This window comes from Bos grunniens, chromosome 9 (assembly GCF_055505025.1).
Source record: "Bos grunniens cultivar Pamir isolate PY7600 chromosome 9, Bosgru_T2T1.0, whole genome shotgun sequence".
NCBI classification, from domain to species: Eukaryota; Metazoa; Chordata; class Mammalia; order Artiodactyla; family Bovidae; genus Bos; species Bos grunniens.
The window spans coordinates 102921080-102934168 of record NC_141173.1 but is presented as its reverse complement, the minus strand read 5'-3'; the positions used below and the strand labels follow the sequence as shown (position 1 = coordinate 102934168).

Here is a 13089-nt window from a genome sequence, read left to right as displayed (position 1 = left end):
GGCAATCATTTGGGCATCAGTGAGTATTTACGAGATATTGTGGTTCTCGAGGGACGTCTGGGGCTGCAGCTGTGGCCTTACTGTCCCACCCGCTTCCTGAGAGCCCTGCCCCCCAGCAACACCTGCCCCTGCCCTCTACATGGACGTGACCTTCAGGGACTGAGACTCTTCTCAAGGGTTGCAATGTGGAGCAAGGAGACACTCCAGGCAATACGAGACAAATCATGTTTAAATCTGTTTTGCTCTGGGAAGTGTGTGGCTTTGTTTACTGGAAGTAGACTGTCAGCACAGGAGCTGGGCCTGGAAGATGGACGGCACCACCACGTACCTTGTCCTTGGGGTGCTGGATCTCCCCCTCCTCCTCCTGTTTCATCTTGGTGTCCTCATGCTGGGACACATTTGGGGGCAACTCTGGTTCTACAGGAAGGTCCTGTGGAGAGAGCGTCACATTGTCTGAGGAGACCGTGGTTGGGACGCCTGCCACCGCACCTCACTGGCCCAGCTCCGTGGCCCATCCAGGGCCATGTTCTGGGCTTCCATGAAGGCGCACGCCCCCAGCGCCCCTGTTCTGGGCCAGGGTGGCCGAGGGACAGCACAGCAGGTAATGGCAAACGTCCGATGGAGACGTCGCCCCACGCAGAGCTGCGGGGATCTTTCTGAGGCGTTGCGGTGAGCCCATGAGGGAGGGCCCAAAGTCAAGTAAAAGCACCTTACTTATGACGTCAGAAAGGGCAGAACAGAATGTGGGCTGTTCTTGGGAGAAGGGAAGGGAAGTTATCCCTCACAGCTCCCTACTTCTACACCATGTTGCTGCACCTGGGCTCCCCAGGTGGCTCAGACGGTAAAGAATCTGCCTGCAATGCAGGAGGCGTGGATTCGATCCCTGGATCGGGAAGATCCCCTGGAGGAGGAAATGGCAACATACTCCAGTATTCTTGCCTGGAGAATTCCATGGAGAGGAGCCTGGGGGGCTATAGTCCAGAGGGTCACAAAGAGTCAGACATGACATAGAGACTAAACAACTTTTACACCATAAATACGTTCAAGCCCAAATTTCCTTCCATGAAGAAAACTATAAATTCTTAAAGAGATGTGATTACCAGACCACCTGACCTGCCTTCTGAGAAATCTGTATGCAAGTCAAGAAGCAACAGTTAGAACTGGACATGGAACAACAGACTGGTTTCAAATCGGGAAAGGAGTACGTCAAAGCTGTATATTGTCACCCTGCTTATTTAACTCATATGCAGAGTACATCATGCGAAATGCCTGGCTGGATGAAGCACAAGCTGGAATCAAGATTGCCCGGAGAAATATCAATAACCTCAGATATGCAGATGACACCACCCTTATGGCAGAAAGTGAAGAGGAACTAAAGAGCCTCTTGATGAAAGTGAAAGAGGAGAGTGAAAAAGCTGGCTTAAAACTCAACATTCAGAAAACTAAGATCGTGGCATCCAGTCTCATCACTTCATGGCAAATAGGGGGGAAAGAGTAGCTGACTTTATTTTTGGGGACTCCAAAATCACTGCAGATGGTGACTGCAGCCATGAAATTAAAAGGCGCCTAATCCTTGGAAGAAAAGTTATGACCAACCTAGACAGCATGTTAAAAAGCAGAGATACTACTTTACCAACAAAAGTCCATCTAGTCAAAGCTATGGCTTTTCCAGTAGTCATGTATGGATGTGAGAGTTGGACTATAAAGAAAGCTGAGTGCCAAATAATTGATGCTTTTGAACTGTGGTGCTGGAGAAGACTCTTGAGAGTCCCTTGGACTGCAAGGAGATCCAACCAGTCCATCCTAAAGAAAATCAATCCTGAATATTAATTGGAAGGACTGATGCTGAAGCTAAAACTCCAATACTTTGGCCACCTGATGTGAAGAACTGACTCACTGGAAAAGACCCTGATCTGGGAAAGATTGAAGGTGGGAGGAGAAGGGGACAGAGGATGAGATGGTTGGATGGCATCACTGACTAAATGGACATGAGTGTGAGTAAACTCCAGGAGTTGGTGATGGACAGGGAGGTTTGGCATGCTGCAGTCCATGGGGTCACAAAGAGTTGGACACGACTGAACTACTGAACTGAATAATACTACTGATTCTTGTTTTAAATACAGTATATAATAAACAGATTGCTAGCTAGCAGTTGGAGGTAATTATGCTATATTTGCCTTTGATTTTTACTATTAATAGTTTTGGTTAAAAATTATAAGTAAAACTATTATAAAACCAATTTGAGAACCCAAGTGATGGAAAATTATCTCTCTTATTTTGACAACGTGCTAAATGCATCCAAGCGAAAGCTAGGAAAAATGTCTCGACATAGAGGCACGGCTGCAGCCCTCAGCAGGTAGGGGGGCGGTATTTGGAATCACCATGGTTTTCTGTTCTCCCCATGAAGACAGAGGGGGCGTCCCTCTCAGTGCTGGGGGCTGCACCCCCTCAACGCACCCACCTGTGGCTCCTCGGAGACGCTTGGGGAGGAACACGTGGGCTCATCCATCGGGACCCGGGCGGGGAGCCTGCTTGCATCGCTCCTGGAGGGCGAGGAGCGTGTCTCTGCAGAGCAAGCATGCGAGGCTGAGAGAACAGTGCACGCACGTCTCGAAACCACATTCTCTAGTTTCCAAGACCCACGTAAACTGATGTGAACACGTTCTCTTTCCTTCATGAGATCAGTATGAAAACAGAGGGCCAGTTACACAGACACAGGGTCAACTGATCACGCAGGAAACATGAACCGTTTAAAGAATATTCTTGCCAAGTCGCTTCAGTCGTGTCCGACTCTGCGACCCTATGGACTTCTGCCCACCAGACTCCTCTGGCCGTGGGGTCCTCCAGGCAAGAATACTGGAGTGGGTTATCATTTCCTCCTCCAGGGGATCTTCTTGACCCAGGGATCGAACCCGGGTCTCTTACGTCTCCTGCACTGGCAGGCGGGTTCTTTACCACTAGCACCGCTGGAGAAGCCCATTTAAAGAACATATCCACCCCTTGTCACGTATTAAGGCGGGTCGGGTGATGGATCCAAAGGCCCGTTCTCTGCCTTCGAGCTTCGGATGAGCCAGCAGGCAGATGGGTGGGAGGAGAGAAAAGCCCGACCCCACGGCGGCAGGTCTGCTGGGCAGACGGGTCCTGGGGGTGAGCGCCACCTCAGTCCCCGGAGTCGGGGGGTGTGTCTCCAAGGAGGCACCGCCCATCGGGGGAGACAGGGCTGGAGGCTGAGGCTGGGGTGGGGCGGGGGCCGTCCCACTCAGTACATCAGGAGCAGGAAGCTCCAGCAGTAAACTGAGTTTGGGGGAGCAGGGTTCCCCAAGGGGGCGAGGGGTCGCCGGCATCGACCCTCGAGGGGATGAAGACCCAGCCTGGGCTGTGGGGAGACCCCGGGGCGGACCCAGAGGACCGGCGGGGGGGAGGGGCGGGGGCCCACCAGGCAGGCAGACAGGTCCACGTCCACCCGGGCCGAGGGCGGGCTCTGAGATGGCAAGGCCAGGCGTCCTGCCAGGAGGACTGGCGCGGGGGACGGGCAGCTAAGGGCGAGGGCCAGGTCTCTGGAAGCCACGCGATCCTGATCGCCCTGCTGAGTTCACAGGGACCTCGGGCACCCGCAGCTCATGCTCGGCACAAAGGCGCCAAGCCACACTGCCCCGGCTGGAGCAGAAGCGGGGTTCAGGGCGGCAGGTCCGCATGTGGGTCTGAAGGGACTTGGGAAGGGCTCCTTCCCCGACATGTCCAGAGCTCGGGGCTCTCTGGTCCTGCTGCTGGGACCCCGGAGAGGACAGTCCCATCTGGGTGGTGGACCGCCTGCCCCCAGGACCAGCTCTGGGTGTGCGGGGAGAGGGGGGATGTGCGGGGCAGACTGGCAGAAGGAGACCCGAGGGAACTGGAGAAAGAGGGTCAGAGCACGGTGGACGACCTGCTGAGAACCACAGGCGCTCGCCCCGGGATCTTCAGGATAATAAAACACTCACAGGATAACAAAAGCCAACGTCTGGGAGCAAACAGCAAACAGGAGGAAAAGCCTGCTCGAGGAGGCTCACCTGGGTCATCCTTGGCTCGGTGGTCCTGGGGGGCGACCGCAAGAGCAGCTGGCGCTGGGGACCTCCCGCCGCTCCATTTCTGCAGACTTTGAGGTGATTGTTGGAGCACCTAGGGGCAAGGACGGGCACAGAGCCCGCAGGCCCGCTCAGCCACGCACCTCAGGGCCAGAAACAACGTCACAGAAAACCTCCTCTGCTGTCAGTGTTTTCAAACCGTCCGAGGTCTCCGCCAGCAGCCCTGAGCCCAGCGCTGCAAGGACCTTTTTTTTGGTCATATTTTTGTTGTTGCTGCTGTTGTTACTGAAGTAGAGTTGGTGTGCAGTGTTGTGTTAATTTCAGGCGCACAGCAAAGTGATACAGTTAAACATGTATATTCTTCTCCAGCCTCTTTTCACTTATAGGTTATTAGAAAATATTGGGCAGAGTCCCCTAGGCTATACAGCAGGTCCTTGCGTTACCGTTTCATTGCGGCAGTGTGTACATGTTACTCCTACTTTATCCCTCTGCGCCCGTTTCCTCTTTGGTAAGCATAGGTTTGTTTTCTATGTCTGTGGGTCTGTTTCTATTTTGAGTGTTTATATCCTATTTTAGATTCTACGAATAAGTGATATCATGTGTATTTGTCTTCCTGCGTCTGATTTTACTTAGTATGATACTCTCTGGTTATAGCCATGTTGCTGCAGGTGGCCTTACTTCACTTGTTCCACGGCTGAGCAACGCTCCGTTGTGTATCTGTGCCACATCTTTATCCTTCCTCTGTTGACAGAGACTTAGTTGGCTTCCGTGTCCTGGCTGTTGTAAACAGTGCTGCTATGAACACTGGGGTGCGTGTATCCTTTCAAATTACGACTTTCTGTGCATGTGCGCCCAGGAGTGGGAGTGCTGAGTCACGTGATGGTTCTATTTCTAGGGGCTATTCTTTTAAAATGCATTCTATCGGGGAATAGTTGATTGGTAATGTTTCTCAAGGTCTGCTATACAGGAAGTTCAGTTCAGTTCAGTCGCTCAGTCGTGTCTGCCTCTGCGACCCCAAGGACTGCAGCACGCCAGGGCTCCCTGTCCATCACCAACACCCAGAGTTTACTCAAACTCACGTCCATCGAGTCAGTTATTCAAGGGGCTGTTTTTAGGTGCAGGAATATACAGAGCACAACAGAGAAAACGATAATCAACTCCATTCATTTACTTTTTTAGCATTAAAGTCAAATAATATTCATTAATATATGAAAATATAATTATTCTTAATAAATTTTGCCAGGAGCCGGCAAGAGACATTCTGCTCGTGACAAAGGTCATGAGGAAGGAGGCTCAGCATACGCAAAGGCGGGATCGAGCCTCGGGAGTCTCCCCGGATATTCTCGAGTATCTTCCCCCAAAAAACCAGAGTCTGCCTACTTTATTGCTTTGTGCTCTCACCTCTGACTTTACTGGGGGCTGTCCCCTACCACCATCTCGTTCTCTCTGTCAAAGAGTTAACTTACAGCTCCAATTAATAAAGTTCCTGGGCAATTAGGAGTGTTTAAATCCAATCCCCTCAGATGGCTCTCTAACTCGCCTGACAAGTTTACCCGGACTCCTGCAGCTATGCATACGATTGTTTACTGTCTCCCAGCCTGGAGAGGCACGGGAAGCTTAAGATATTCAAATAGCTTAGAGCTCTCAGAGAATTAGAAACTGTCAGAATAAGACTAGTAAAGGATTTCATTGATGAGTCAATGCTTGTTGCCAAGTTTTTACATCCCCTGAATCGTATCCTTGAATGTGTATTAATTAATAGTGGGTATGTAGAAAAAATAAGTAGTGGCCTTGGTGTTAGTAACTTTAGACCCTTAAGGTAATAAATTCTTTCTTTGTTGTAAACCCATTACACATCCGCCCTATAGGAATGCAATTTTATCTTTGGAAGATGGTGCCAAACCTTGAAATAATTACTCTTAGAGAAAGTAAGTCTTTGTTGATAAGTCCTTGAGTCATAAAATGTTAGTAGGCCTTCTGGCCAGAAGATGATGTAAATCACCTAAACCATTTGTATACGATACATTTGCAGGAAAGAAACCTTGGTTTTTGATAAGAATCAAAGACTGCTGACTTTGCATCCCCTATTATCCTCTATGTGTAACTTAGGGTATAAAAGCCCCTGTTAAAAATAAAGCTATGGGCCTTGCTCACCAACGCTTGGTCTCCCCATGTCATTCTTCCCTTTAACTTCCAGCTGAGTCTCCATCTGGAGCGCGGAACCCACCACGCTTACTAATTATGCCTGGGCTGCTAAGACCCACTCGAGAAGGTGTCTAGGGTGAGGCACCTTCCGCTCTTCGAGAGGGCGCCTGCGGCCTACGTAAGTGGTGCAAACTTCTTGTCTTGAAGTTTTATTGGTCTCCCGCGTAAACCAAGCTACTCAGCCTCTTTTCTCCACTGAATTTTCCTACTGAGCTATCCTCATTCTATTGTTCTCTATATCTCTAATTAGCATATAAATAGTCGCCTAGGCCGTCTCTCCTTCGAATACCCTGGATCAGCTGGGGCTGGTCCCCAGCAAAATTTAAACTATTTAGAATGATAAATGGAGTATCCTTTTTAGACATAGTGGGATTTCATCTAAATCTAGACTTTCAGTGTACAAATTAGCACTGCTCCCCAGTGTTACCTTTCCATCCTCAGACGGGGCTGGCTTTTCTTCAGAGGCTTGTTCCCTCCTAGGAGGCTTTGCATGTCTGTCTTGAAGACTTCTGGAAAGAGCTTTATCTCCATCTTCACATGGTATCGGTTTCCCTGAGTCAGTTTTCTCTGTCTCTCTGCTTATTGGCTGAAAACAAACATGGGAGTACTTTTGCATCAATGACAATCATTATCCAAAAATATCAGCAAATACCTCATCTTCCATCACAGAAGCTACTTTGTTATAGCCCTGTGTTCACGTGCTGCAAAGCAGAATTCTTGGTGTATCTCATCTCCCACGCGACAGCCCATGTTCACATGGAATTGAGGAAAGTTAGCATGGATTGTCTGAAAGAGGTTCGCTATCATGGCAAAACAAATTGCTCAAAACTGAATTTTAAAACATACAACAGACATTTTTTCTACCCTTTGCATTATTCAAAAATTGATAACCTTCAGTTCTGAGCACACCAATTCTTCACTTGCATGTGCATTGATTAAGGAATTATGTTGCACGCTCCTAATTAATTCAGTTCAATACAGAACATAAGAGAAAGCTTCGTCCCAAAGCAAACCAGCGACTCCACACAGCGCTGGAGCTTCAGACACTCCCCACCCCAACAACCCAAAAAAGATAGCTTTCCTACTTTTAATAAACACCTGGATTAGGAGATCCCAGACCCTCCTTCAAGGAATAAAATATTTTCTGCTCAGTAGAGGTATTGGGGCAGGAGGGCAGGACACGTGGTCATCCCCAGGAGTCTGGGGGCTTTTCAGCCCAAGTCACCCATTACCAGACGCTGGCCTCCAAGGATGAAGATGCCTCAGAGCTGAAGTAGCAAATATGCTGCTAGTAAGACTGCCTAAAGAGGGGCTGCCCTTAGCCAGGAAAATGCCTCTGGGATCAAATAACACCCCGCAGGAGGCCCCCAGACAGCAGCGTGGACTGCGCATGGAGAGAGTCCAGGGCACGAGCCGCGAGGAGACGCGATGGCTGCAGGTACACACGAGGACAAGCCAGACAGCGCCGCGGCTGTGGCTACCCGGGCCCCGGCCCGAGGCTGGATTAGTGGAGACAGCGCCGCGGCTGTGGCTACCTGGGCCCTGGCCCGAGGCTGGATTAGTGGAAATAAAGCAAGGACCCAGGTGTACGGCCCTCCTGCCCGTGCCCAGCTCCATGCCAGGCCCTCTGCCCTCAGGGCCCCAGGGAGCCTGCAGCCTGCGGCAAGGGATTTCCTGCAGGGAGGCAGGGTCCCCCTGGGACGCTGCGGAGACACGTGGGCCTGGGTCCCCAGCCTCCGCTTCCTTTCACAGACAACAAACCCGGGAGTCAGCTGGTGGAAGTCACCTTTCCTGACGGCAGTCCTAGGAGCGCTGTGCTGTGACTTTGGCCAGCGTGTTTTGGCGTTATCCCTGTATCAGCTGGCAGAGGGGACATTTTCCCAAAAGTAGACTCTGACACCTAAGACAATTTATCACACAGAAAATTCAGGAAGCGTGGTCACATCTCCTGAGGTACAGTAACAGAGAGAAATGCACATTTAATCCATTCAACAGTAACTACAGTGTCCTGGGAAAAACAGGGACACCAGGTTGGGGGCCCGGGGTGGGGTCCTCCCCTCGGTGTGTTGCAGGCTCTCCAGGAACACACGCCGCGCCCGAAACAAGGCGCCTCTGTGTGCCTTGTGGTGCTGTGTGTCATGGCTCACTGTTTGAAAATACCCCGAGATCCCCAAGGCAACGAAACCAGCACCTAATTTGTTTCCTTGCGCTGTGTGTCTTCAGCTGAGAAAGGATTCAAGAAGGAAGAAAACACGCCCCCGTTTCTAGCATCACTCAGTTTATCTAAGATCTGAATTGGGAGACCCGTAGCCTCCCAGCTCTGAAGCAAGCAGCCCGATCCCGCAGGTGGGAGGAGGTATTCTGAGTTACTCACCACTCAGCCCAGAGGCGGGCTGGGCGGGGAGGGGCGGGGGTGCAGGGGGGTGGGCGGAGGCTGGTCCAGTGTGCTCGTGAGTGGTCACTGACCTTGTGATCTTCTGTCCCTGAAGTCGTGTCTGCACACAGATACACCTGTGTGCACCTAAGGTGTGCAATTCACATGTGTGTCTGTTCCCTTCAGGTCAGGTCAGGCCTGCTTTGGAGGGCAGGCCCGGACCCTCTAAGTAACCCCATGACCCTGTGATGGGGACTGTGTACAGACCTAAGGGATGTTTGGAAGCCCGCCAAGCACAAGAGCTCAAAATGAGAGAGAGAGATGAGAGAGGGAGGCCCATCCGTCATATCAGAGATACCCTAAGTCCTTGGGCTTCCCTGGGGGCTCAGCTGGTAAAGAATCCACCTGCAATGTGGGAGACCTGGGTTTGATTCCTGGGTTGGGAAGATCCCCTGGAGAAGGGAAAGGCTGCCCACTCCAGTGTTCTGGCCTGGAGAATCCCATGGACTGTATAGTCCATGGGGTCACGCAGAGTCGGACACGACTGAGTGGCTTTCATTTTTCAGTTTCAAGTCCTTGAACTACAGACTCAGAAGCTCACACAGTGAGTGCAGACAAGAAGTGTTAGCGCTTCCCTTGATCCGCTAGAGGAAACCCCCAGTTACATTTCGAGGATGTTTGCGTGGTTTCCTGCTGACTCCTGCACACGCAGCTCAAATGGCCCAGTTCTTTAGATGCAAATGGGGGAACATGCCAACACAGCGACAGAGCCCCGGCCACCCCACCAACTCCGCAGCCTGCGCTCGGCCCGGCCACCCACACTTGGAAGCCGGGCACTGTGTGCGGGGAAGCAGGGTGAGCTCTTTCCCATCTCTCCATTGAGTGGTCCCAGTGCTGGACAGAGCCCTGGGGCCCGTAGGCTGCTTCTGGGGTCAGCGAGCTGGTCCGAGTCTGGACTCTGGCTCCCAGCCATGTGACTAACGCTGGGGTTAGACGCACCCACCTCAGGGGTCGTGACAGGGGTCAATGGAGGCAGAAAGCAAGCACAGATGGCCCCCCGTAAACCCGGGCAGCACCCAACGTGCTTTTGCTTGGTGTTAGCAGATGTCTTTGCAGACAGACGCACGGGGCCCCCATGAACGCCCTGGCCACTCCCGACTGTAACTGGTTGCTCGTGGTGTGTGGAGCTGACCAGAGGAGGCAAACCCTCCCGCCTCCTGCACGGGAAGTGCCACGGTCACCCAGCGCCAAGCACGCGGCTCTGCGGGTGGTGCTCTGGGCTGGCAAACAGAAGCCCCGGTACCCGAGCCTCTGAGCGTCTTCTCAAGTGCACCGAGCCCGCCGCACTCCGCTTGGCCTCCAGGCGCCGCCGCTCCGAGGCCCTTAGCCCAGCCCGCAGCTCGAGGTTCTGCTTCACCAGCGCATCCATCTGGGCCCGGAGCTCACGGTGGGTGGCCGCCCAGCGGGCCTCCTGCTTCCTGAACTCCTCTCGGAGCCCCGAGACCTCCTGCTGCAGCCGCTGCAACAGGAGAGAACAAGGACTGCTGTCAGGAGCTCGCGGCCGCTGGGCCGGACGCAGCCAGGAGACCTCCGTGCGTCTCCACCGAGTCAGGTCCACGTGACACAAACAGCTCAGGAGGCTGACCCTTCCTGCTAAACACCACTGGGGTAGAAGGAGGCTGAGAGGGCTCGGCTTCTTCCCCCTCAGCTTATCCTAAAGGATCAGGACAGCCTGGACTGAAGAATGTGAGCGTTGAAGGGATTCAGACCCAGACTGTGGCCTCGGCTGCCCCCCTTCCTTTCTGTGTGACCTCAGGTAAGGCACTTAACCTCTCTGGGCCTCAGCTTCTGCTCCTCTAAGATGATGATACAAAGCGACCTCAGGCCATTGCTATGAGAGGGGAAAGCTATGCATAGAACACTCAGCGCGGAGAATGAAAAACGGGGAGTAGATGTCAGCTGTTGCTTTGCACTTCTTCACTCAGTTACGTCCAGCTTTCCATGTTAAAGTACAAAATAGGCTTCAAAATTAGAAATATAAGGGGCTTCCCTGGCAGGCTGGTGGTTACGAATCCACCTCGCAGTGCAGCGGCTGCTGGATCAATCCCTGGTCCAGGAAGACCCTACATGCCAGAGGGCAGCTAAGCACGCGCAGCACAACTACTGAGCCCGTGAGTCACAACTGCTGAGCCCACGCGCCACAGGCACCGAAGGCTGAGCACCCTGGGGCCTGTGCTCTGCGGCAAGGGAAGCCATCACCATGAGAAGCCCGTGGACCGCAACCAGAGAGGAGACCCTGCTCGTCACAGCTGGAGAAAGCCCGTGCACAGCAAGGAAGACCCAGCACAGCCAAAAATAAGGACAAGGAAAGAAGTAAATGTACTTTTTAAAAAGTGGGTGGATTCCAGCTTTGCGCAGTGGCAGTATCGTAGCCAATGAGGTTTATCTGAGGCGCGATTATTGCTAATTGAAAAAAAATAAAAATAAAATAAAAATAAAAAGTGGGTGGAAATCATCTTTTTACGAAAGAAATATAAGCTGTTGGGTACAACAAAGGAAATGTTGTTTGTATATCAGAATAAAAGCTGTTTTCAGAAAAGAAGGTATTAATCTGTCTACCTTAGAAACAGTTTAGTAGAGAGACTTAGAGGAGGGAAAAATAAGTTTAAAAAACTCTAGAACTTGAGGAAGATATTTTCCTTTTATAGAGATTACCTCCAAAAAGTAATTAACATCACATTTGCAAATTAACTATTAAAAGAAAAAAAACACAATTTGAGAGAAAATTAGTAATTATATTATTCTCTCATTTTCTTCTAGAAACAGTGGGAAAGTCATTGCATTTCCATAGTGAATTAAATTCATATTCTTCTTCTCCTCACCTGTAGGAATTATTCTAAAAACACCAAGTTCGTGAAGGCTGATGCCGCAGAGCTTCTGGGCAGAGGGGTGGGCTGACGAGGCCCCAGAAGCCTGGGCATGGTTCCCTGTCCTCCAGACCCCAGTTACTTTCCCCACACAGAACCTGCGGGTCACGAAGGGAGGGCAGGGAGCAGGGGCATTCCAGAGCTGGGTGCCCAGGACACAGTCGGGCAACGACTGGCAAGAGTGGGTCAACACCAGGAGCTGAGAAACCCAGGCCTGCACCTCCCAGGCCTGCACCCACTGGACCTTAACCCCCAGGGCTGCACTGCCCCTAAGCCTGCTGTCTCCAGCCCTGCACCCCCAGGCCTGCACCCCCAGGCCTGCACCCCCTGGACCTTCACCCCCTGGATGGACCTTCATCCCCAGGCCTGCACCCCATGGACCTTCCCCCCCAGGCCTGCACCCCCAGGCCTGTGCCCCACTCACCAGCATGGCCTCAGCCCCACCATCCTCTGGGGAGCGCCCGGCCACTGTCTCAGGCTGGGGCCCGGCCCCGCCGTCTTCTGGGCAGCCAGGCTCCGTCTCCGCCAGCTCCTCGGCCCCCAGGTGAGCCCTCAGCATTCTGAGGAGGGAGCAGAAGGTTGGTGGGCAGGGAGGGGGTGCAGGCTGCCTCCCACTGCAGCATGGGACCCCCACCTCACAACAGCCCAGCTCGGCCTGTGTGGTGCCTACAAAGCTGACTCATGGACCGGCCATGGTGGTGTCTGCCAAGCTCTCATGGAGGACCGAGAGGCCACACACAGGTGCTCCTTGGCGGTGGAGCGCAGACACTTTAACTCACAGACCATCGAGCCATGCAGACGGGACTCTGGCTGGCCCCGCAACCAAGGTTGTGCTCAGGAGGGTCTCCGTGGGAAACTGAGGACCCCGCTCTGCCCGCAGCATGAGGGGCGCTGCCCAGACTGCTAGAATGGACCCTCTGCCCGCCGTGCTGAAGGGGTGGCTTCTCTAACACCCCCAGCGGGCCACCGGGGACAAGGGACACCACCCTGGAGCAGGGATGCTGGCCCTGCCCCCGGGCGCCTCAGGCAGGGGACGAGTAGGCAGGTTTCCTGCCTTCAGGCTGTGGGCTTTCGGCCGTGGAGACTCCTGCGGCTCGCAGCCAGGCTGCGTGCAGACACGAGGAGGAACCGGGCTAGAGGGGACGGCATGTCCACCACCGCCGCACCTCACAGCAGCAGAAAACAGAGCCAAACCCAAGAAACCAAGTTCCTGCAAACACAAGGCATCCTCTGAAATCACTCTCAGCAGACGGTCTTTCCTTTATGTTTTAAGGAAACCCGGGCCTTTATGAAAATGGATTAAGGCTGACTCAGAGTAACAGGCAAGTGTGGCATTGAGCACAGAATGAAGCAGGGCGAAGGCTAACAGAGTTTCGTCAAGCAAACACACCGGTCATAGCAAATATGTTCTTCCGACAAGGCAAGAGACTACTCTACTCACAGACATTACCAGGTGGTCAAAACCCAAATCAGATTGATTATGTTCTTGCAGCTGAAGATGGAGAAGCTCTACACAGTCAGA

The 13089-nt window shown here is 52.6% G+C and overlaps 1 protein-coding gene and 1 pseudogene across 1 annotated transcript; one reads left to right on the top strand and one right to left on the bottom strand.

Moving 5' to 3' along the window:
• Nucleotides 1-211: 211 nt before the first annotated feature.
• Nucleotides 212-12126, bottom strand: TCP10L (t-complex 10 like). The gene is made up of 7 exons (XM_086316691.1): nucleotides 11992-12126; nucleotides 9944-10159; nucleotides 8053-8166; nucleotides 6694-6852; nucleotides 4047-4155; nucleotides 2462-2565; nucleotides 212-430 (listed from the first exon to the last, which is right to left on the bottom strand). Exons 1-7 carry the CDS (start codon nucleotides 12124-12126, stop codon nucleotides 266-268), a joined length of 1002 nt encoding a protein of 333 aa, XP_086172817.1. The 3' UTR covers nucleotides 212-265.
• LOC147366491 (U4 spliceosomal RNA) lies at nucleotides 11047-11129 on the top strand (annotated as a pseudogene).
• Nucleotides 12127-13089: the final 963 nt, after the last annotated feature.